Source organism: Heptranchias perlo, chromosome 11, assembly GCF_035084215.1.
Source record: "Heptranchias perlo isolate sHepPer1 chromosome 11, sHepPer1.hap1, whole genome shotgun sequence".
NCBI lineage: Eukaryota > Metazoa > Chordata > Chondrichthyes > Hexanchiformes > Hexanchidae > Heptranchias > Heptranchias perlo.
The window spans coordinates 22,083,018-22,106,187 of NC_090335.1; the positions used below are offsets into that span (position 1 = coordinate 22,083,018).

Below are 23,170 nucleotides of genomic sequence, written 5' to 3' on the forward strand. Positions count from 1 at the left end.
AGGCTGAGTGTCAGTGTGCTGTTTGACTGTGGGGCCATCATAGTTGACTCCAAGCTTTTCCTTACTCAGGATCCACACAAGATCACTTTCCAACAGGAATTGCTGGATGGTGATCAGGATCTAGATATACTACAGCTACATATATAATAAAATTGCCTAAAGAGAGCATAAGCCTCTCTTCTTTAAGTTATTTTCACTCTTTTCCCCAGTTCTCTCAGGAAAACACCAGCCACAGTTCGGTTTGCACATGGCCTGGTCATAGTTATCCTTCTCCTTCTCCTTTGGGGCAACCTTTGGCCTCTACTCTGCTCAAATTAAAAACTCGGTGTGGGACTACTGGTGTCAATCCACATCCCATCACTCAGTGGCATTATCGGTTGGTGCTCTAACTCACAATGGCACTGTGCTTCATAACCTCCAATTTAATATACATGTCTGATATACCATAGCATCAGATATAATGCGCCTCTCTAACATACAAAAAATCTCTGCTGTAACACGCATTATTTATAGCCCACTCTCTAATAGAAGAACCAAAATTCTCCTTCCATAACACACCTCTCACTGAAACAATTTTATTTATTGCCTCCCACAAGTTGCCCTGAGAGAGAGAGTCTGGCAAACCACAACTTTTGTGGTATATCTTTGGTATACCATTAGCATCCCTGATGGCTGCCCTGCGAATAGAGAGGGCCTACTGTACGTCAAGACTGTTCCCAACATCTTAAAAGAAACTGTTTTAATTTGAGCTTCATTTTTTTTTGCAAAAACACAGCTTACACCCTTTCTAACTGAACTCCTACCTTCCCCCACCGACCCATGCATGCATCATTCTCTTCTACATTCTCTTTGAGATTGAGACCCCTGGGCATGATTGTAATTGCTGAAAAAAGTGCAGAATGTACATCGTTTAATGGCACCGCTCGGCACCCCTATACATAACCTTCTTGATGAATAAAGTTCCCGTTGATCAAACTGAAGCTTGCCATCGAGTGGTTTGTGCTTTTGAGCGATGTCATCCGTGAAGCTGTGGTGCTCCTGCCCATGCTGGTCGAGCGGATGAGGAGACGGCTCCTGCAGCAAAACAGGTTGTTGTTGAACTGCTTTCTGAAGGACTTGCTCAGCAGGTAGAGGGCGAAGGGGTTAACGCAGGAGTTGCTGAAAGCCAGAATCCTGGCACAGATGCTGCCAACCAAATGCGCTAAGGAGGTGTCCACCTGTCTATAATGGTAGGAACGATATAGGTAGATGATGTGATTGGGGAGCCAACTTATAGCAAAGAGACCTACAAACACCAGCACTGTCTTTGCAAGTCTTTTCCTGGATTCCATCTGTGAATAGAATGAAACAGAAAGACTGAAACTTTCCACAGCAACAGCAACGCTGGAAATATTTTGTGTGAAACGTAATGACTATAGTGAGCACTTAACATGACCCCATTAATATTGTTCAGTATGCATAAGAAAATTAAACAAAGCACAACACTGCATGAAACAAAATAATGACATTCAGCTCATCGAGCCCATTCCCTCAACAGACCATGTGCAAACTAGTCTATCATTGAAACTATTGATTCTCCTAGGAAACGGTTCTGTAAGCACCTTTAAGAGTGGCAGTAAACCGGCAGTAGCAGAATGGCCGCCCGTTATACACCCCACCTGATTTTCCTTTAAACGGGGTGTATAATAGGCAGCCGGTCCTGTACCGTCAGTTTTCGATTCCCCGCTCAAGTTGAAAATGACCCCCATTTATGTCTGCGGTTGATTGCCAAGGCTTGGCTTCAATTTTCATATCTTTAACTGTTTCTTGGGGCTCGATATTCATGGGGAGCTGGGGAGGGTGCGAGGGAGCATGGGGAAAACCCGGCAAGGCCGTGGATGTGGAGGTCCTGCCGAATTTAACGACAGGACCACATTATCATTTTTTTCTTCTGTTTCCTGCCCGGCAGCCGGCCAAAATGACAGGCTGGCCGGCTCCCGGATGAGAAAACCAGCGGCAGGAAGTCACAGCCAGGGACCCTTGGGGGCAGTACCCGGCAATCGGGAGGGAGGGAGCTACAGATCAGGGCTTGGTGTGGGTGGGGAAGAAGACAGTAGAAATCGGGAGAGAGGGAGCTGTAGATCGGGGCCGGAGGGGGGAGGTCGTCGATCGCAGCAGTGCCTGGAGGGAGGCAGCGATCGGCAGAAGAGAAGCCAAAAGCTTCTTTGAGGGGTCGGAGGAGAGCATTCCTGCTCCTCCTGGCCCACATGGAGTGCAACAAAAAGCACTTACCCTCTGGAGCCGGCAACTCCAGCCTCCATTTTGCTGCTGGGTTTCCTGAGCCCTGGGAAACCCGGCTGGCAGCGGTTAAATTTAAATCAGGCCCCCAACTGCACTGTGGGAGCCTGATTTAAATATGTTAATGAAGTGTCCAGCTTCTTGAGGGTGGGACACTCACATGGCATGAAACCCACCACTGTAAAAATGGCAATGGGTGCCTAAGCGGTGGGTTGGGGACGTGTTCCCCATTTTTAAATTGTTAATCTCCCCCCGACTCTCTCCCGCCCGTCGTGGGAGGGTTAATATCGAGGCCCTCATTTCTACTCAAACCAAGTTCATACTTTCTCATTTTAATAGCCCCCTTTGTGTCAATCTCTTTTTAAAACACAGCCCTGTAAGAAATGATTCAACAGCTTCAGCACAGAAAGAAACAAAGAAATCAGATAGCTGATTTCAATGGCAATGGGGTATCAGTTAGCCTTCTTTTACTGCTGCTACAGAGATGCAAAGGAGTTGCTGAAACTGTAAGGTGATCCCTGAGGACTCAATTCCAATTTTCATCTCTCTCTGCTTAGGCTGCAATATTTAAATCGAAAGCAATAATAAAGTGAGAGCGATTATAAACAATCGCTCTCACTGTTTTAAAAATTGGAAGTTAAATGAAAAATAAGACACTGCTGTTTCCTGTTAAAGACATTTTAATTACCTCAGGTCCTCCTATATATTCAGGGCTAACAGTTGAAACCGTAGTAATATATTCAAGTGTCTAATTTGTACTTGATAATCCATTAGACACAATGGAAATGACCAAAGTGCCCAGCTTTAGTTCATACTAAATATATTAATGATATCTAGAAGAAGGGTATTAATACCGCATCATTTTTTATATAAACACTTTATATCTAGCACCTTTCATGATGTTCCAAAGCGCATTACAACCAAGTACTCTTGAAGTGTAGTCACTGTTGTAATGTAGGAAACCCAGCAGCCAATTTGCCCTCAGCAAGCTCTCACAAACAGCAATGAAACAAATGACCTGATAATCTATTTTTAGGGATAACTGTTGGCCAGGACACTGGGGAGAACTCCCCTGCTCTTATTCGAATAGTGCCATGGGATCTTGTACAGCCACCTGAGAAGGCAGCCGGGGCCTCGGTTTAACGTCTCATCTGAAAGATGGCATCTTGACAGTGCAGCACTCCCTCAGTACTGCATTGAAGTATCAGTCTAGATTGTGTGCTCAAGTCCCTGGTGTGGGATTTTGAACCCACAACCTTCTGACTCACAGGCAAGAGTGCTACCACTGAGCCACACTTACATAAACATTATATATAAATCAGGTGCATTGACCTTCACACTCAGTTTGATCCATTGTCCCATCAGGTTAGTGATAAAATTTACCCCATTATCTCTGCACCACTGGACCCTTACCGACTTCTCCAGTCCTGTTCTAACCAGTTGATGATGTGGAGATGCCAGTGATGGACTGGGGTTGACAATTGTAAACAATTTTACAACACCAAGTTATAGTCCAGTTATAAAATAAAATTGCTGGACTATAACTTGGTGTTGTAAAATTGTTTACACTAACCAGTTGAAACACTGAGGGTGGTGAGTGTCTGGAACGAGCTGCCAGAGGCAGTAGTAGAGGCGGGTACAATTTTGTCTTTTAAAAAGCATTTGGACAGTTACATGGGTAAGATGGGTATCGAGGGATATGGGCCAAGTGCAGGCAATTGGGACTAGCTTAGTGGTATAAACTGGGCGACATGGACATGTTGGGCCGAAGGGCCTGTTTCCATGTTGTAAACTTCTATGATTCTATGATTCTATCTGTAAATTCTAATTTTTAAAAAATTTGTTTGAGATATGGCAAGGCCACATTTATTGCCCAACCATAGTTGCTCCTGAGAAATTGGTGGTGAGCCATCTCTTTGGACCCCTGGAATCCCTGTGGTGATGGTGCCTTTTGGATGGTGGAGAGGTATGGAGAGGTCAGGAGGTGAGCCACTTATAGAAACATAGAAGCATAGAACATTTACGGCACAGAAGGAGGCCATTCGACCTATCGTGTCTGTGCAAGTTGAAAAGAGCTACCTCGCCTAATCCCACTTTCCAGCTCTTGGTCCATAGCCTTGTAGTTTATTGCACTTCAAGTGCATATCCAAATACTTTTTAAATGTGATGAGGGTTTCCGCCTCTACCACTCTTTCAGGCAGTGAGTTCCAGACCCCCACCACCCTCTGGGTGAAAACATTTCTCCTCAGTTCCCCTCTAATCCTTCTACCAATTACTTTAAATCTATAGCCCCCTGGTTATTGACCTCTCTGTTGAAGGAAATAGGTCCTTCCTGTCCACTCTATCTGGACCCCTCATAATTTTATATACCTCAATTAAATCTCCCCTCAGCCTCCTCTGTTCCAAAGAAAACAACCCCAGCCTACCCAATCTTTCCTAATAGCTAAAATTCTCCAGTCTTGGCAACATCCTCGTAAATCTCCTCTGTACCCTTTCTAGTGCAATCACATCTTTCCTGTAATGTGGTGACCAGAACTGTACACAGTACTCAAGTTTTGGCCAAACTAGTGTTTTATAAAGGTCTAGCATATCCTCCCTGCTCTTATATTCTATGCCATGGCTATTATGGGAAAGGATCCTGTATGTCTTCTTAACCACCTTATCTACCTGTCCTGCTACCCTCAGGGATCTGTGGACATACACTCCAAGGTCCCTCTCCTCCTCTACACCTCTCAGTATTCTCTCATTTATTGTGTACTCCCTTGCCTTGTTTGACCTCCCCAAATGCATCACCTCACACTTCTCCAGATTGAATTCCATTTGCCACTTTTCTGCCCAACTGACCCGTCCATTGATATCTTCCTGCAGTTTACAGCTTTCCTCCGATCAACCACATGGCCAATTTTGATATCATCTGCAAACTTCTTAATCATGCCCCCTGCATTTAAGTCTAAATTATTAATATATATCACAAAAAGCAAGGGACCTGGTACTGAGCACCGCGGAACGCCACTGGAAACAGCCTTCCAGTCACAAAAACACCCGTCGACCATTACCCTTTGCTTCCTGCCACTGAGCAAATTTTGGATCCAATTTGCCACTTTCCCTTGGATCCCATGGGCTTTTACTTTTTTGACCAGTCTGCCATGTGGGACCTTGTCAAAAGCCTTGCTACAATCCACAAAGACTACATCAAATGCACTACACTCATCGACCCTCCTTGTTACCTCCTCAAAAAATTCAATCAAGTTAGTCAGACACGACCTTCCCTTAACAAATCCATGTTGACTGTCCTTGATTAATCCGTGCCATGCTAAATGATGATTTATCCTGTCCCTCAGAGTTGATTCCAATAATTTGCCCACCACTGAGGTTAGACAGACTGGCCTGTAATTACTCGGTCTATCCCTCACTTCCTTTTTAAACAATGATACAATGTTAGCAGTCCTCCACTCCTCCGGCACTACGCCTGTGTCTAGGGAGGTTTGGAAAATGATGCTCAGAGCCTCCGTTATTTCCTCCCTTGCTTCTTTTAATAGCCTGGGATACATTTCATCAGTGCCTGGTGATTTATCTATTTTCATAGGTGCTAATCCCCTTAATACTTCCTCTCTCACTATGTTTATCCCATCCAATATTTCACACTCCTCCTCCTTAACTACAATGTCTGCATCGTTCCCCTACTTTGTGAAGACAAATGCAAAGTATTCATTAAGAACCGTACCCACATCATCCACATCCACACACAGGTTACCTTTTTGGTCTCCAATAGGCCCTACTCTTTCCTTAGTTACTCTCTTGCTCTTAATGCATTTATAAAACATTTTGGGGTTTTTCTTAATTTTACTTGCCAGTATTTTTTCATGCCCTCTCTTTGTTTTCCTAATTTCCTTTTTAATTTCACCACTGCACTTTCTATACTCCTTGAGGCTTTTTGCAGTATTGAGCTCTCGGTGTCTGACATAATCTTCCCTTTTTTGCCTTATCTTACCCTGTATGCATCTTGTCACCCAGGGGGCTCTAGAATTGACAGTCCCACCCTTTTTCTTTGTGAGAACATGTTTACTCTGAACCCCTTGAATCTCCCCCTTGAATGCCTCCCACTGCTCTGACATTAATTTACCTTCAAGTAGCTGTTTCCAGTCCACTTTTGCTAAATCATCACAGGGTAAACAAAATTCTAATACTCAGGTTGAAACATTAACTCTTAATGGTATTAAAGGAACATCTATAAATTCTCATGTGCAAGCTGATATATTATTTTAACACCTAGAGCACAAATGTGCTCCTAATTTGACATTAATCAGTACTAACTGGGAAGCACAATCAGAGCTCCACAAGGGTAACTGGTGTGGGAAATATAACAATGTTATGCTGATGCAGGAGGGGTACTTTTCTGAGTTGAGAGTGAGACACAGTACTGTGCAGGACTGAGAGAGCTTTACTCTCGGCTGTAGCCTGCGAGTGCTTGATGTTGAGACTGGGTGCCCAAATTGGGAAAGTGATCATAGAAACATAGAAAATAGGAGCATGAGTAGGCCATTCGGCCCTTCGAGCCTGCTTCGCCATTCACTATGATCATGGCTGATCCTCTATCGCAATACTATATTCCCGCTCTCTCCCCATATCCCTTCACGCCTTTTGTGTCTAGAAATCTATGTATCTCCTTCTTAAATATATTCAGTGACTTGGCCTCCACAGCCTTCTGTGGTAGAGAATTCCACAGGTTCACCACCCTCTGAGTGAAGAAATTTCTCCTCATCTCAGTCCTAGATGTCCTACCCTGTATCCTGAGACTGTGACCCCTCGTTCTGAAACCCCCAGCCAGGGGAAACATCCTCCCTGCATCCAGTCTGTCTAGCCCTGTCAGAATTTTATATGTTTTAATGAGGTCCCCTCTCATTCTTCTAAAGTCGAGTGAATACAGGCCGAGTTGACCCAATCTCTCCTCATACGACAGTCCTGCCATCCCAGGAATCAGTCTGGTGAACCTATCCATTTCTCAGCAGTCATCTTGTCCTTTAATGGTATAAAAACTTTAGTTGCATTTCTGTCAGTTTTACTTTGCTCCTTGGAGCTGAGGGACCAGGGGCTGGGGCGGGGTGGGGAGAGGCAGAGGGATAAAATGTCTCCCTCCACTTAGTGCCTGCTGCTGATAGCATTGTAGAGATATGAGAGGCTAAATTGGGCCACGTAGCTCCCATTGTGTCAGCGCTATGCAGACTCCTAAGCACGAAAATGGTGTCCGAGATGCGTGCGCACACTTTCGGCGTGATGTGCGCAGGACGCCATCTTGGTAAAGGTGGTTGCTTATCGAACGCTGGAAGCATGTAGAGTAGGGAGATTATGAGGTAAATCAACATGAACACTGATTTGAAGCAGCCGGCGACATTTTCAAACTCCCCGCTCCAGCCAACGCACTGTACTAATCGCACACAGCTGAACAAGAGTTAAAGGGCATGAAGGACACCCCAACAGCTATTTAAAGGTATCATGCTGGAGTTACAGGTTAGTTACTGGATTAGCTATTCTGGTTGCTGGTACAATTGTGGGTGTTTTTGGAAGTTTCCTATACTTGGAGAAAATTGTAATATTCTATAGAGAGTGGTCTTGCAGTACTGTTAGTGACATTTAAAATAGTGTGCTGAAAAATGCTGATTCCTGCTAGGGATTCTTCTGGGGCAGGGAGCATGCAGAGAAGCCACGCAGAGCAGGACCAACTGGTAGAAGAGGGAGGAGGAGGAGGAGGAGCATGGAACTCAGCAGGACTCCATATCCAACAAGGACCTTCAGGGACCAATTCTACTCCCTCAATTTCAGTGACGACCAGTGCATCTGACGGCTGCGGTTCACTAAAGAGGTCGTGACTGAGATTTGTCAACTGCTGCAGGCACAACTGCAGCCTCGAAGCAGGGTAAGAACAGAATTGCCCGTGGCTGTCAAGCTAACTGTGGCACTTAATTTTTATGGCCCTGGTTCTTTTCAGGCTGCTGCTGGAGATATAAGCAACATCTCGCAGTTTGCAGTGCACTGCTGTATAAGGGAGGTCATTGAGGCTCTGTACATACTCCAAAACAGATTCATCATGTTCCCTCTTCACGGAGACAAGGAGCATGAGTGAGCATGAGGGTATGCTCATATTGCAGGCTTCCCCATTGACTGCACGCATATTGCCATGTGTGCTCCACATCAGAACTCGGCCATATTCATGAACAGAAAGGGATTCCACTCCCTCAATGTGTGGCTGGTGTGCGACCTCAAGCAGCGCATCATGCAGGTCAATGCCCACTATCCTGGCAGCAGTCATGACTCCTTCATCCTGGGGTAGTCCTCTGTGCCACCTATATTTCAACCAGTCAAAGGCTGGCTACTGGGCAACAAGGGTTATCCCCTCATGAAGTGGCTCATGACTCCGGTCCGCAACGCACGCACATGTGCAGAACAGGCATACAATGGGAGCCATGCTGCCACACGGAATATCATAGAGCACACCATAGGCATCCTCAAGCAATGCTTCCGCTGCCTGGACCACTCTGGGGGGAGCCCTGCAGTACTCAGCTGAGCGGGTATCATGATTTGTCATTGTATGCTGCATAACCTCGCCATTACCCTTGCCACCACCTATCACATGAGAACCTGAGCAACAGGCAGAGGAAGAGGGAGAGGAGGAGGGGGAGGAGGAAGTGCAGCAGGAAGTGGAGGAAGAGACAGGGAGGCAACAAGGTAGACAGGCTCTGTCTCTTCTTCCGCTTCTTGAGGCTCTGAGTGATCAGATTATTAATGAGCGAGACCAGTAACCTCAAGGACACCTCTCCATTCACCAACAGTCCCACACTCCTTACCTTTTCTCTCCCACATGACCATCAAATCGTCCTCCTTATGAGTACACATTGCTTCCTCCCTCAGCTCATTGCAGAAATGAATGCCAACACAAAATGCAAATCCAAATCCATATTTATCAATTAACATATGCAATAAAGCAAACAAAATTAGACTATTCACCCTTGTGCATTCCCTTAGTGCCTGTTGTTCGTGTGCCTTTACCTTTCGTAGTGCTCCTACGAGGTGCATCCCCAGTGGCTGGAGCATGGGTGCTGGAAGGCTCCCAACCTTCAGTTGATGGCCTTGGAGGACGACCTCAAGCAGCTCTGGGCCTAGAGGGCCTGACTTCACTTCAGACTGCAACATCTCGGCCTGGGCTGCAACAGTCTGGCCTGGCTGGCTGACAGGCAACAGCAAGGGCATGGCAGAGTGGCAGGGGTGGGAGCAGGAATGCTGTCGTTCTGAGAGAGGACAGCAGGTTCGTCTTCCATGGAGCCACTGCCACTCTCCCAGGGTGGCATCTCAACACTCCTGGTGATCTGCTGGAGAAGATTGCCGGAGTGCTGTGATGCCCTGGAAGCCCAGTTCCACAGTGGTGCCCAGAGCCTCAATAGCAGCAGTCTGAGCCTGGAATGCAGCATTCTCAGCTTCCAAAGCAGCAGTCTGAGCTTCAAATGAAGCATGCATACATTGGATCGCAGCTGTTTGTGTTGCAATGGAAGCTGAGACATTGGTCATCAGACACTGTATCATGGTGGGTTCCGCAGTTGTGCTATAAGACCATAAGACCATAAGAGATAGGAGCTGGAGTAGGCCATTAGGCCCCTCGAGCCTGCTCCGCCATTCAATGAGATCATGGCTGATCTGATTTTTACCTCAACTCCACATTCCCGCCTTTTCCCCATATCCTTTGACTCCTTGCTGATCAAAAATTTGTCTAACTCAGCCTTGAATATATTCAATGACTCAGCCTCCACAGCTTTTAGGGGTAAAGAATTCCAAAGATTCACGATCCTCTGGGAGAAGAAATTCCTCCTCATTTCCGTCTTAAACGGGAGACCCCTTATTCTGAGACTATGCCCCCTAGTTTTAGATTCCCCCTTGAGGGGTAACATCTTCTCAGAATCTACCCTATCGAGTCCCCTCAGAATCTTGTATGTTTCAATAAGATCTCCTCTCATTCTTCTAAACTCCAATGAGTATAGACCCAACCTGTTCAATCTTTCCTCATAAGACAACCCTTCCATACGCGGAATCAACCTAGTGAACCTTTTCTGAACTGCCTCTAATGCAAGTATGTCCTTCTCCCACACCAATCTTTGAGCCATGCATTCATCTCTCTGATTTGATTTATCCTGTGCCAATTTGCTCATGGCTTAGGTAATAATCCAGAGATTATCACCTTTATGGTTCTGCTTTTTAGTCCCTAGCTGCTCAAACTCCCTCAGCAGAACCTCTTTCTTAGTCCTACCTATGTCATTGGTACCTACGTGGACCACGACAACTGGATCCTCCCCCTCCCACTTCAAGTTTCTCTCCAGCCTGAGGAGATGTCCTTAACCCTGGCACCGGGTAGGCAACACAGCCTTCGGGACTCTCGCTCTTGGCTGCAGAGAACAGTGTCTATCCCACTAACTGTACTGTCGCCTACTACAACCACATTCCTTTTTACCCCCCCACTTGAATGGCCAGTTTGCTCATCCTCCCTGCAGTCCCTGCACTCGTCCACAAGGGCTGCAAGAACCTTGTATCTATTGGACAAGTGCAGAGGCTGAGGCTCCTGCAATGCTACCTCCTGGATCCCCGTACCTGCCTCACTCCCAGTCACACCCTCCTGTCCCTGACCACGTGCCAATTCTACAGTATTTAGTCTAAGGGGTGTGACTGCCTCCTGAATCAAAGTGTCCAGGTAACTTCCTCCCTGATGCCTCGCAATGTCTGCAGCTGATGGAGGTGACCACCCGTTCCATGTGGGAAAGGATGGGCTTCAAGCTCTGCGATAATCCCTGTGCCAAGTTGGAGCTGGGCTCCTCCATGCCCCTTGATATTGTGTGCAGGCTTTCTGGCAGGCTTTCCAGAGCACTTAGCATTTGGTTGTGTATGCCCATCAGCCTTAAGAACATGAGAATTAGGACAGGAGTAGGCCATACGGCCCTTCGAGCCTGCTCTGCCATTCAATAAGATCATGGCTGAACTCTGACCTCAACTCCACTTGACCACCCGATCCAGACCCCAGAAATCTATCGATCTCTTGAATATGCTCAATGACTCAGCGCCCACAGCCCTTTAAAGTAGAGAATTCCAAAGATTCACAACCCAGGCTACAGCCTTCTCCTGTAGCCTGGCCCATTGAAGTCATCATCTGATTGCTCGGCAGCAGAATCAATGTGCGACCTCGCCCTCGGGCGAGCTGGCACCTGCGGTATCTGTTCCCTCTGCCCCGGCTCCTGCGCACTTGTGCCCGGTGGCTAACCACGTGCAGATCCCTCCTCTATCTTAGCCTCTAAAGTACGCGCAGTGTCAGTCTCTGAACTGGTGGCTGCGAGTGTAAGATTGAGTGATGGTGTGTTTGCATCATCACTGTCGTCTTTCTCTGCCTCCTCTGACAGTGCTGGTTCCAGGTCTTGGGTATCTGAAATGACAAAGGGACACGGGTTGAGTCATGGTGAGGGGAGAGGAGAAAGTAAGACATGCATGTTGACACTATCTGCAACACGTGGGTCATAAAAGATTGTGGGAGTGGGAAGCGAGAAGGAGGATTAGGCATGCAGAGACCCTCATCGTCGATACCTCCAGCACTGCCAGTGGGCACGGCCGCAGAGACAGACCGCCTAATGATTGCCTGTGCGGTATCCTCCATGGGGGTGAGGACGTGTAGGCACGGCTGTCCTGCCCCAGGTCTTTCCCGCTGCCTGTTGTTGTGCGCCACCTTCCCCTGCAAGAAAGAGGGAATTGTGTCAGTGAGTGTCCTGCAAGGTGTTTGGGTGATGTGGCTGTCATGGTTGAATAGCTGCCAGTGTGTGTGACCTGTGTGTTGTGGGTGTGCGGCTTGCAGAAGTGGTAATGTGTGAGGGTGAGATGCAGCATCTGATTTGCAGGGTTGCATACTGATTGAAAGAGTTTGTTGGTAGGTGGTTGACGGGGGGTGTAGTGCGTGGAGCAGTGGATGAGGCTAGTGGTGAAGTTGGTAGGCTATGCCACTTGACAGTTGAATGCACTCACCTTGACCACTCGTGTCAAATCATTGAACTTTTTCCTGCACTGCATCCATGTGCGCGGACCAATTCTCCTAGCTTTGACCTTGTCTCCCACAGCCTCTTGAGGATGTGTCTGGAGGGCCTCCTGCTCCCCTGCAGATATAGGATGGCCTTCAGTCTGTCCACCTCTTATACCAGGGCCTCCAGTGCACCATCTGAGAACCTTGGTGCACATTCTCTCGCAGGCGCAGCCATTCCTCAATATCTTCCAGCCCAGGAATCACTTCTCACACCACTTCCTGCAGCCACAATGCACCTCCCCTTTAAGGGGTGCAGGCTGCCTTTAAGTAGTGCAAGCCACTCCCCATATTGGGACCCCCTGCTGGTGTGTGCAGCCACTCACAGCACAAGTAGCGCTGGCTGCATGCAGCAATCATGTAGATTAGCAGGCAGCACGAATGCTAATCTACATGATTGCTGCCTGCATCTCAACGACTGGGCGCGGGTTAATTGCGCACTGCATTCCCCGTGCCCATTTTCAGGGGTTAACCAATTTAACCCCCATGGTATCATAGGTTTGGATTTATATCCTATCATTGCATGGCTGGTCCATCAACATCTGCATCATTATTTGACTCCACTGTTTTAACAAGCTAAAAGTGCACAAACGGCACCAATATTTAAAGTAAGTCAAATGCCAGACATCGTTCCCGTTGTTTATTTCTTAAACAACACCAATCTAGGGATCTAGAACAGACAAAGTGTTTCAGTAACAGCAGTTGACTAGGATGACTTTCAACTCAGGAGCAACATTTCAAAGTGAGTGATTAATTACTGCTTCATCAAATGAGAATTGGCCTGTGCCATTAATCTCTCCTTTTATGAGGATAGTAGGCAAATGGCAGTAAACCAGGACAGTTGTCAAATATTGTTATTAATAACATAACTGAGTTCCACTGTAGTTTAATGAACAAATCTGAGGACGTTGAAATCTAGCTCTGAGAGTGAGACGCTGATTAAGTTTGAACAGTCAACACAGCGCGTGATGTTCTAACGGTAAGCAAGTTATCTTCAGCTTGCTGATGTAAGCTTGCCTGTTGGATTCTGAAATGTTATTTTTAATGGGATAGAGGAACTGTCATCTGGTAACATTGATCCTGACTGCTATGATACAGACCAATCTTTGTAGATAATAATGACTTCAACATAGAAAGCAAAGTTTGGTGGCTGACTTACGTCAGTGATATCAGCCTCTTTGCAGGTTAATTCACAGGCTGTTCTCTCAGTCCATGTTTCCAGGCCAAGGCCTGGCTTCACAGCTTCTGCTCCGTTCTAGCCCGGGCTTCAGAGCTCACATATCTCCAGTCCCAGATTGAGAGTCACAGTTTCTGTTTTATCCCAAGTCAAACCTCTCAGGTGCTGTTTCCAATCCCAGAAAGGGCATCTCAGTTCCTCTATTAGTATAGGAAAATATAGGATTTATTTGTCATGTAGTTCAGGTATGAGTAGTAAGGAGCTGTGATTAAATAATTAGTGAAATCAGTTTCAATTTTGAATCTATGAATCAATTAATTTATCAGTCAATTAAAAAATATTGATTAATTTGTTATGCCTTTTGGTTTAGCTCAGTTCTCACATGACACGAGAACATTGAAAGTTCATTGTAAAAGTCTAGAATTGTGTTCTTTTCCAAATACAACACCGCGGAGGGTAAGTTTTGACATAGCTAGCTTGTGAGGCCTTTAATTCTTTGAACATTGAAGAAAGATTTCAGATACCCAAATAAAAAAGTCCTCAATTGTGAAAAAACTCAGTGCCTGGAACGAAGATGTGTAATACAACATTACTGTATTTTAATCCATGATTGAGATGATTATGTCATTATTTATAGATAAACCTGTGTCAGTTGCCACAGGCAACCTGCTGCGAATGGAAACTTGCTTTTACCAGAAAGTTTATGTAATATCTGAATTTCCCCCAGGTTACTATTCCTGCCAGATCCACACCCATCCATGAATTTCTACCTTATAGTTTCAACTTATTCTTCCTTTTTCAACCCAAAATTTGAAATAATTAGAGTATTTTCTGCCTGGGAGAGGTTTTGTGGGGGGTTGATTTGGCCAGGAAAGTGCAGAGGCTAGCGTAAGAGAGAGCAAAAAGACCAGGGGCAGAAGCTGATAACACAAGAAGGCCGGGACAGCCCAAAAGGGAGTAAAAAATGTTACCCATCACTTGGGATCGGGCCTACAGCAGGAGGAAGAGTGGAGAAGCTGGACTGGTGCAAGGAGGTGGTCTTGATGGAAGTCAGGGAGGTGGATTATCTGAAGCAAAGGCAGGAATATTTGGTTCAGGGAATTACTGAAACCTCCAGAAATAATTCAGCGCGGCCAAATGAAAACAGAAAGGGATCGCTTTTCTTTTAAATTGCGATAGAGTACGTTGTTACCGAGGATTCTCCCCTCGGTGTGAAAAGGAGAAGCATGGGATGCTCGTTTGAAGTCCCACTACTGGAAACAAAACAGGCATGCAAAAGTTTCTGCTGGATATTACAGTGTGATTAGCATAGAATCAGACATTGCAGTCATTTTGCAAATAAGAGCGTGCAAGCTTGAATCTGTGAGGAACATCAGGCACATAGTCAGCCTGAGAGAAGATTGGGAGTCAGAGTAGAAGAGTAGGGCATATCCATGGCTGAGTGGGCCATGTTATGCCACCTGCTGATTGTACTCCAGGGCTGGGATATCATTAATTGAGCTGGTGTTGTGCATGCACAGAAATATAGGGAAGTAATGAAGGGCACAGAATTTGCACAAACCCCAGAAGATATGAAGATGAATGGCTCAAAGAGAGTGTAGAGCAGTAAAAAGGAAAGAGGAAGGAACCTGACAGAGGGTAGACCTTCTGGCCGAATCTTATTGAACAGTTTTCCAACAGATGAAGGCCAATTTTTGGGAAAGTCAAAAGTTTTATTTATGAATTATTATTTTAGTTTCATGTATTTATTATGTTCCAATACTATTCTTTAGGTTTATCTATTCCTTGATTCAAAAAACAACAGGGTTTCTCATTAGCATTATTTTGCTACCTTTTGAAATGTTCGTATTTAGTCGATTAGATATTTAACTTGTAACTTAACAGATCATTAGATATTTGAGACAACCAGTAACTCTTGTCCAGTGGAGGCATGACAGGTTGGACATGTGACACGCTGAGATGTGATGCCTCAAACATCACAAGGGCCAATTTTAAGTCTGGTGGGGGGAGCAGACAACAGTCCCGCATGAGAGTCTTTGTTGGACACCTGGCAGATTTTAACTGCCAAGCCTCTTTTGAATGCCTCTGGTCGGCTGCCCGCCCGTTTGGGCAGAAAGCAGCAGCAGGCCAGCAGGGGGACTGGGGGGAGGGGGGGATTGGGCGACCCAGAGGCCACCCATTGGCACCAAGAGAAGGCTGCTGGTAGTAAGGTAAGTCTGGGTGGAGGGCATTGAGAGGGTCTCGAGGCTGGGGGGGGGGGAGGGGGCCCAAGGCAGCAGAGCACTGGACTTTCCCACTGGCTTCTTAACAGCTTTACCTGGCAAGGCGGCAGAGACAGGCAGCCTGCTCAGGAGCAGGTTAAAATGCCATTGGAGTTCCATATATGTCATGGGATCCTGCTTTCCATTTATCAATGAGGCTCTCGCCAAACGCCAGCGGGAGCCTCATCCGGCAGCAAAACCAATGGCATTAAAATGAGGTATCGGCGGGAACGGAGTGAGAAATGGAGCCACTCCATTTAACCTTTCCCCTGCTCCTTTGCTGCCAATTGGGAAGAGTTAAACTTTCCCCTGCGTTCTCAGGTGTGATCCCTTTGAAAGATCTTGTGACTGATGCGCACTAGGCGTCAGGTGTTTAATTATATAGATGAGTGAGACATGATAGCAGTCACTAATGGAGTCAGATCAAAGTGACTGACCTTTATGAGATCTAAACAATTAAGAATAATCTCCTGATCCAATACAACCAGTACTGAAACAGAGCCTAGGGCCTAATGAAACAAAACTAACATTTGTACTTAAATTTATATACGTCACCTTTGTCCAAAGTAAAATAAGACCCTTTTGATGTTGTGTTACCTCCATTTTATGAATTATAAACTACTTCACAAAATGATTTGAAATAATCATCATCCAGATCCATTCATTTAATAAGACATAGCAATGGAATGTTATTTTGTCTGTTGATAATTTTGGGTTTTGCAGGCAAATATTCAAAACATGGTCCTCAGTAATATCAACATTAATGCTGAATGACATGACATTCAGAAACCCAACATAACTTTGTAGCAACAGTATTAGGGATAAAAGAATAGAAGCAAGACCAAACTTTAAATCTAGTGCATATTGCTTCAACTGTTTAAGGTCAATTTAAAAGTTTAAATTTCTAAGTTTCTGTCTGGCTTCAGCAGAGAGCTGCTGTAGCAAGTTAATTGGTTAGCTAGATTCAATTGGTCCCTGAAGGTGGGGCAGGCCTGACTCATCTGAGTCTCAACTGTAGAAATACAGGGGCCTGTCAGTGCGGACAGCACGGTGTGAGGACAACACAGTGTGCTGAGAGTTCGGTACGTGTGCGAGTTTGGTAAAGTGGGGGAAGGAGGTGCTGCTTTGCCTTGCTTTTCCTGCAGAGCGGTAGTGGACCTGAGAGCGGTGAGCGGCGGTAAAGATTGAGACCAGAGCGGGGATAAAAACAGCGCAGAGAGAGCGAGAGTCCAGTCGGTGAGCGGCGGTAAAGAGCGAGACCAGAGCGGGGATAAAAACAGCGCGGAGAGAGCGAGAGTTCAGTCGGTGAGCGGCGGGAGAGAGCGAGACCAGAGCGGAGATATAAACAGCGCGGAGAGAGCGAGAGACCAGTCGGTGAGCGGCGGGAGAGAGCGAGACCAGAGCGGAGATATAAACAGCGCGGAGAGAGCGAGAGTTCAGTCGGTGAGCGGCGGGAGAGAGCGAGACCAGAGCGGGGATATAAACAGCGCGGAGAGAGCGAGACCAGAGCTCACTCTGAGAGCGAGACTCTGAGACCAGCGGCAGAGTTCAGGGTGACGTCACCAGTCAGAAAGTGACGCGGCACAGGGGAGGCAGCTGATTGGTGAGTAGGTTCAGGTGAGTATTTCTACCATTTTACTGTAAGTAAAGTAATAAGAAAGGGAAGATCTGCAGGTTTTATAGCAGATAGTGTTTTTTTTTAGTGAACCTAGGTCCCTAGTATAGTTAACATTTTCTAATTTCAACGTAATTTAAAAGGGGTAACTAAGCTAAGGCAAGTCATGGCAGCAGACCTCGCACCCGTGATATGCTCCTCCTGCAAGATGTGGGAAGTCATGGACACTACCAGTGTCCCTGCCGACCATGTGTGCGGGAAGTGTGTCCACCTGCAGCTACTGACCGATCGTATCTCGGAGCTGGAGCTGCGGGTGGACTCACTGTGGAGCATTCGCGATGCAGAGAAACTCGTGGATAGCACGTTTAGCGAGTTGGTCACACCGCAGGTAAAGGGTATACAGGCAGGAAGTGAATGGGTGACCACCAGGAAGAGTAAGAGATGCAGGCAGGTAGTGCAGGGGTCCCCTGTGGCCATCCCCCTCTCAAACAGATATGCCACTTTGGATGCTGTTGGGGGGGATGACTTATCAGGGGAAGGCAGCAGCAGCCAACTTCCTGGCACCACGGGTAGCTCTGCTGCACAGGCTGGGAGGAAAAAGAGTGGCAGAGCTATAGTGATAGGGGACTCAATTGTAAGGGGAATAGACAGGCGTTTCTGCGGCCGCAACCGAGACTCCAGGATGGTGTGTTGCCTCCCTGGTGCAAGGATCAAGGATGTCTCGGAGCGGCCACAGAACATTTTGGAGGGGGAGGGCGAACAGCCAGCTGTCGTGGTGCACATAGGCACCAACGATATAGGTAAAAAAGGGGATGAGGTCCTAAAAGCAGAATATAGGGAGTTAGGAGGTAAATTAAAAAATAGGACCTCAAAGGTAGTAATCTCAGGATTGCTGCCAGTGCCACGTGCTAGTCAGAGTAGAAATAGGAGGATATTTCAAATGAATACGTGGCTAGAGGAATGGTGCAAGGGGGAGGGATTCAAATTCCTGGGACACTGGAAACGGTTCTGGGGGAGGTGGGACCAGTACAAACCGGATGGTCTGCACCTGGGCAGGGCCGGGACTGCTGTCCTAGGAGGAGTGTTTGCTAGTGCTGTTGGGGAGGGTTTAAACTAAAGTGGCAGGGGGTTGGGAACCTGAGCAGGGAGAGAGAGGAAAGCGTAACAGGAAGGGACAGAAGGTATGGAGTAATAGGTAAAGTGTTAAAAAAGGAAAAAGCAGGAACTAAGCGTCACAAAACAGATTTGAAAGTTCTTTATCTGAATGCACGTAGCATTCGTAATAAAATGGACGAGTTAACGGCACAAATAACTAGGTTTGGGTATGATCTTGTGGCCATTACAGAAACATGGCTGCAGGGTGACAACGACTGGGAATTAAATATGCCAGGGTATTTAACAATCAGGAAGGACAGGCAGGAAGGAAGGGGAGGTGGGGTGGCTATGTTAATAAAGGAAGGAATCACTGTAATACAGAGAAATGATATTGGGACAAAGCATCAAGATAATGAAACAGTTTGGGTGGAGATAAGGAATAATAAGGGAAAAAAAACATTAGTGGGCGTAGTATATAGGCCTCCTAATAGTTGCAACTCTGCTGGAAGAAGTATTAATCAGGAGATAGTCGGGGCATGTAATAAGGGAACAGCCATAATTATGGGGGATTTTAATTATCATATTAACTGGACAAATCAAATTGGGCAGAGCAGCCTTGAGGACGAGTTCATTGAGTGCATCAGGGATGGATTTCTTGAGCAGTATGTAACTGATCCTACAAGGGGGCAGGCAACCTTGGACCTGGTCCTGTGTAATGAGTCAGGATTAATTAATAATGTCCTAGTTAAGGATCCCCTTGGAACGAGCGACCACAACATGGTTGAATTCCATATCCAATTAGAGGGTGAGAAGGTTGATTCTCAAACAAGCGTACTGAGCTTGAATAAAGGAGACTATGATGGTATGAGAGCGGAATTGATTAAAGTGGACTGGGAAAATAGATTAAAGGGTAAGACGGTACATGAGCAGTGGTGTTCATTTAGGGAGTTATTTTACAACTTTCAAAATAAATATATTCCACTGAGGAAAAAAGGGTGTAAAAGAAATGACAGCCATCCGTGGCTAAGTAAAGAAATCAAGGATAGTATCCGACTAAAAACAAGGACATATAAGGTAGCCAAACTTAGTGGGAGGATAGAAGATTGGGAATTCTTCAAAAGACAGCAAAAAGTAACTAAAGGATTGATTAAGAAAGGGAAGTTAGATTATGAAAAGAAATTAGCAAAAAATATAAAAACAGATAGCAAGAGTTTCTATAGTTATATAAAAAGAAAAAGGGTGGCTAAGGCAAACATAGGTCCCTTAGAGGATGAGACCGGGAAATTAATGGTGGGAAACATGGAGATGGCAAAAATGCTGAACAAATATTTTGTTTCAGTCTTTACAGTAGAGGACACTAAGAATATCCCAACACTGGACAAACAGGGGACTCTCGGGGGGGAGGAGCTAAATACGATTAAAATCACTCAGGAGATGGTACTCAGTAAAATAATGGAACTCAAGGCGGATAAATCCCCTGGACCTGATGGCTTCCATCCTAGGGTCTTGAGGGAAGTGGCAGTAGGGATTGTGGATGCTTTGGTGATAGTTTTCCAAAATTCCCTGGACTCAGGAGAGGTCCCGGCAGATTGGAAAACTGCTAATGTAACACCGTTATTTAAAAAGGGTAGTAGGCAGAAGGCTGGAAATTATAGGCCAGTTAGCTTAACATCTGTGGTGGGTAAAATTTTGGAGTCTATTATTAAGGAGACAGTAACGGAACATTTAGATAAGCATAATTTAATAGTCATGATGTGGAGATGCCGGTGATGGACTGGGGTTGACAATTGTAAACAATTTTACAACACCAAGTTATAGTCCAGCAATTTTATTTTAAATTCACAAGCTTTCGGAGGCTACCTCCTTCCTCAGGTGAACGATGTGGAAATGAAGTCCTCGAAATGAAGTCGCATTTATAATTCACAGAACAATGCTGGTGATAACAGACAGTTTTTTCAACTGCCCGTTGCCAAGGCAATCAGTGTGCAGACAGACAGGTGTTACTTGCCAGGTCTCAGAATATACAAATCATCAAAAAAAACAACAAACAAAAAAAAAACAGAGATAGAGAGGTAGAAACATAGAAAAGACAGCAACTGACCCGTTATATTAAAAACAGATAACATTTGTTCGCTGGTGGGGTAACGTGTAGCGTGACATGAACCCAAGATCCCGGTTGAGGCCGTCCTCATGGGTGCGGAACTTGGCTATCAATTTCTGCTCTACGATTTTGCGTTGTCGTGTGTCTCGAAGGCCGCCTTGGAGTACGCTTACCCGAAGGTCGGTGGCTGAATGTCCTTGACTGCTGAAGTGTTCCCCGACTGGGAGGGAACCCTCCTGTTTGGCGATTGTTGCGCGGTGTCCGTTCATCCGTTGTCGCAGTGTCTGCATGGTCTCGCCAATGTACCATGCTCCGGGGCATCCTTTCCTGCAACGTATGAGGTAGACAACGTTGGCCGAGTCACAGGAGTATGAACCATGCACCTGGTGGGTGGTGTCCTCTCGTGTGATGGTGGTATCTGTGTCGATGATCTGGCATGTCTTGCAGAGGTTACCGCGGCAGGGTTGTGTGGTGTCGTGGACGCTGTTCTCTTGAAAGCTGGGTAATTTGCTGCGAACGATGGTCTGTTTGAGGTTGGGTGGCTGTTTAAAGGCGAGTAGTGGAGGTGTGGGGATGGCCATAGCGAGGTGTTCGTCGTCATTGATGACATGTTGAAGGCTGCGGAGAACATGGCGTAGTTTCTCCGCTCCGGGGAAGTACTGGACGACAAAGGGTACTCTGTTGGTTGCGTCCCGTGTTAGTCTCCTGAGGAGGTCTATGCGATTTTTTGCTGTGGCCCGTCGGAACATCGTCATCAAACCAGCGGACAAAGGAGGAGCCATAGTCATACAGAACAGAACGGACTATTGCAAAGAAGCATACCGACAACTGGACAACCAGGAACACTACAGACGGTTACCCGCAGACCCGACCAAAGAACACACCCACCAGCTCAACAAACTGATCAAGACCTTCGATCCAGACCTTCAAAGCATCCTACGCACTCTCATCCCACGTAATCCCCGCGTGGGAGACTTCTACTGCCTCCCAAAGATACACAAAGCCAACACACCTGGACGTCCTATCGTATCAGGCAACGGAACCCTGTGTGAGAACCTCTCTGGATACATCGAGGGCATCCTGAAACCCATCGTACAGGGAACCCCCAGCTTCTGTCGCGACACTACAGACTTCCTACAAAAACTCAGTACCCACGGACCAGTTGAACCAGGAACACTTCTCACCACGATGGACGTCTCGGCACTCTACACCAGTATCCCCCACGATGACGGCATCGCTGCGACAGCATCAATACTCAACACCAACAACAGCCAATCTCCGGACGCCATCCTACAACTCATCCGCTTCATCCTGGATCACAATGTCTTCACCTTCGATAACCAGTTCTTTACCCAAACACACGGAACAGCCATGGGGACCAAATTCGCACCCCAATACGCCAACATTTTCATGCACAAGTTCGAGCAGGACTTCTTCACTGCACAAGACCTCCAACCAACACTATACACCAGATACATCGACGACATTTTCTTTCTATGGACCCACGGCGAGGAATCACTGAAGAGACTACACGATAACATCAACAAGTTCCATCCCACCATCAAGCTCACCATGGACTACTCCTCAGAATCAGTTTCTTTCTTGGACACACGAATCTCCATCAAAGACGGGCACCTCAGCACCTCACTCTACCGCAAGCCCACGGACAACCTCACGATGCTCCACTTTTCCAGCTTCCACCCTAACCACGTCAAAGAGGCCATCCCCTATGGACAGGCCCTGCGAATACACAGGGTCTGCTCAGACGAGGAGGAACGCGATGGACACCTACAGACGCTGAAAGACGCCCTAGTAAGAACGGGATATGACGCTCGACTCATCGATCGACAGTTCCGACGGGCCACAGCAAAAAATCGCATAGACCTCCTCAGGAGACTAACACGGGACGCAACCAACAGAGTACCCTTTGTCGTCCAGTACTTCCCCGGAGCGGAGAAACTACGCCATGTTCTCCGCAGCCTTCAACATGTCATCAATGACGACGAACACCTCGCTATGGCCATCCCCACACCTCCACTACTCGCCTTTAAACAGCCACCCAACCTCAAACAGACCATCGTTCGCAGCAAATTACCCAGCTTTCAAGAGAACAGCGTCCACGACACCACACAACCCTGCCGCGGTAACCTCTGCAAGACATGCCAGATCATCGACACAGATACCACCATCACACGAGAGGACACCACCCACCAGGTGCATGGTTCATACTCCTGTGACTCGGCCAACGTTGTCTACCTCATACGTTGCAGGAAAGGATGCCCCGGAGCATGGTACATTGGCGAGACCATGCAGACACTGCGACAACGGATGAACGGACACCGCGCAACAATCGCCAAACAGGAGGGTTCCCTCCCAGTCGGGGAACACTTCAGCAGTCAAGGACATTCAGCCACCGACCTTCGGGTAAGCGTACTCCAAGGCGGCCTTCGAGACACACGACAACGCAAAATCGTAGAGCAGAAATTGATAGCCAAGTTCCGCACCCATGAGGACGGCCTCAACCGGGATCTTGGGTTCATGTCACGCT

The 23,170-nt window shown here is 46.7% G+C and overlaps 1 protein-coding gene across 1 annotated transcript in view; it reads right to left on the reverse strand.

Moving 5' to 3' along the window:
* Positions 1-866: 866 nt before the first annotated feature.
* Positions 867-23,170, reverse strand: part of grpr (gastrin-releasing peptide receptor) — a 64,036-nt gene continuing 41,732 nt past the window's right edge. The window contains exon 3 of the mRNA XM_067992290.1: positions 867-1,331. Within this exon, the coding sequence (XP_067848391.1) occupies positions 933-1,331 (399 nt within the window). The 3' untranslated portion in view covers positions 867-932. The remainder of the gene's footprint in view (positions 1,332-23,170) is intronic.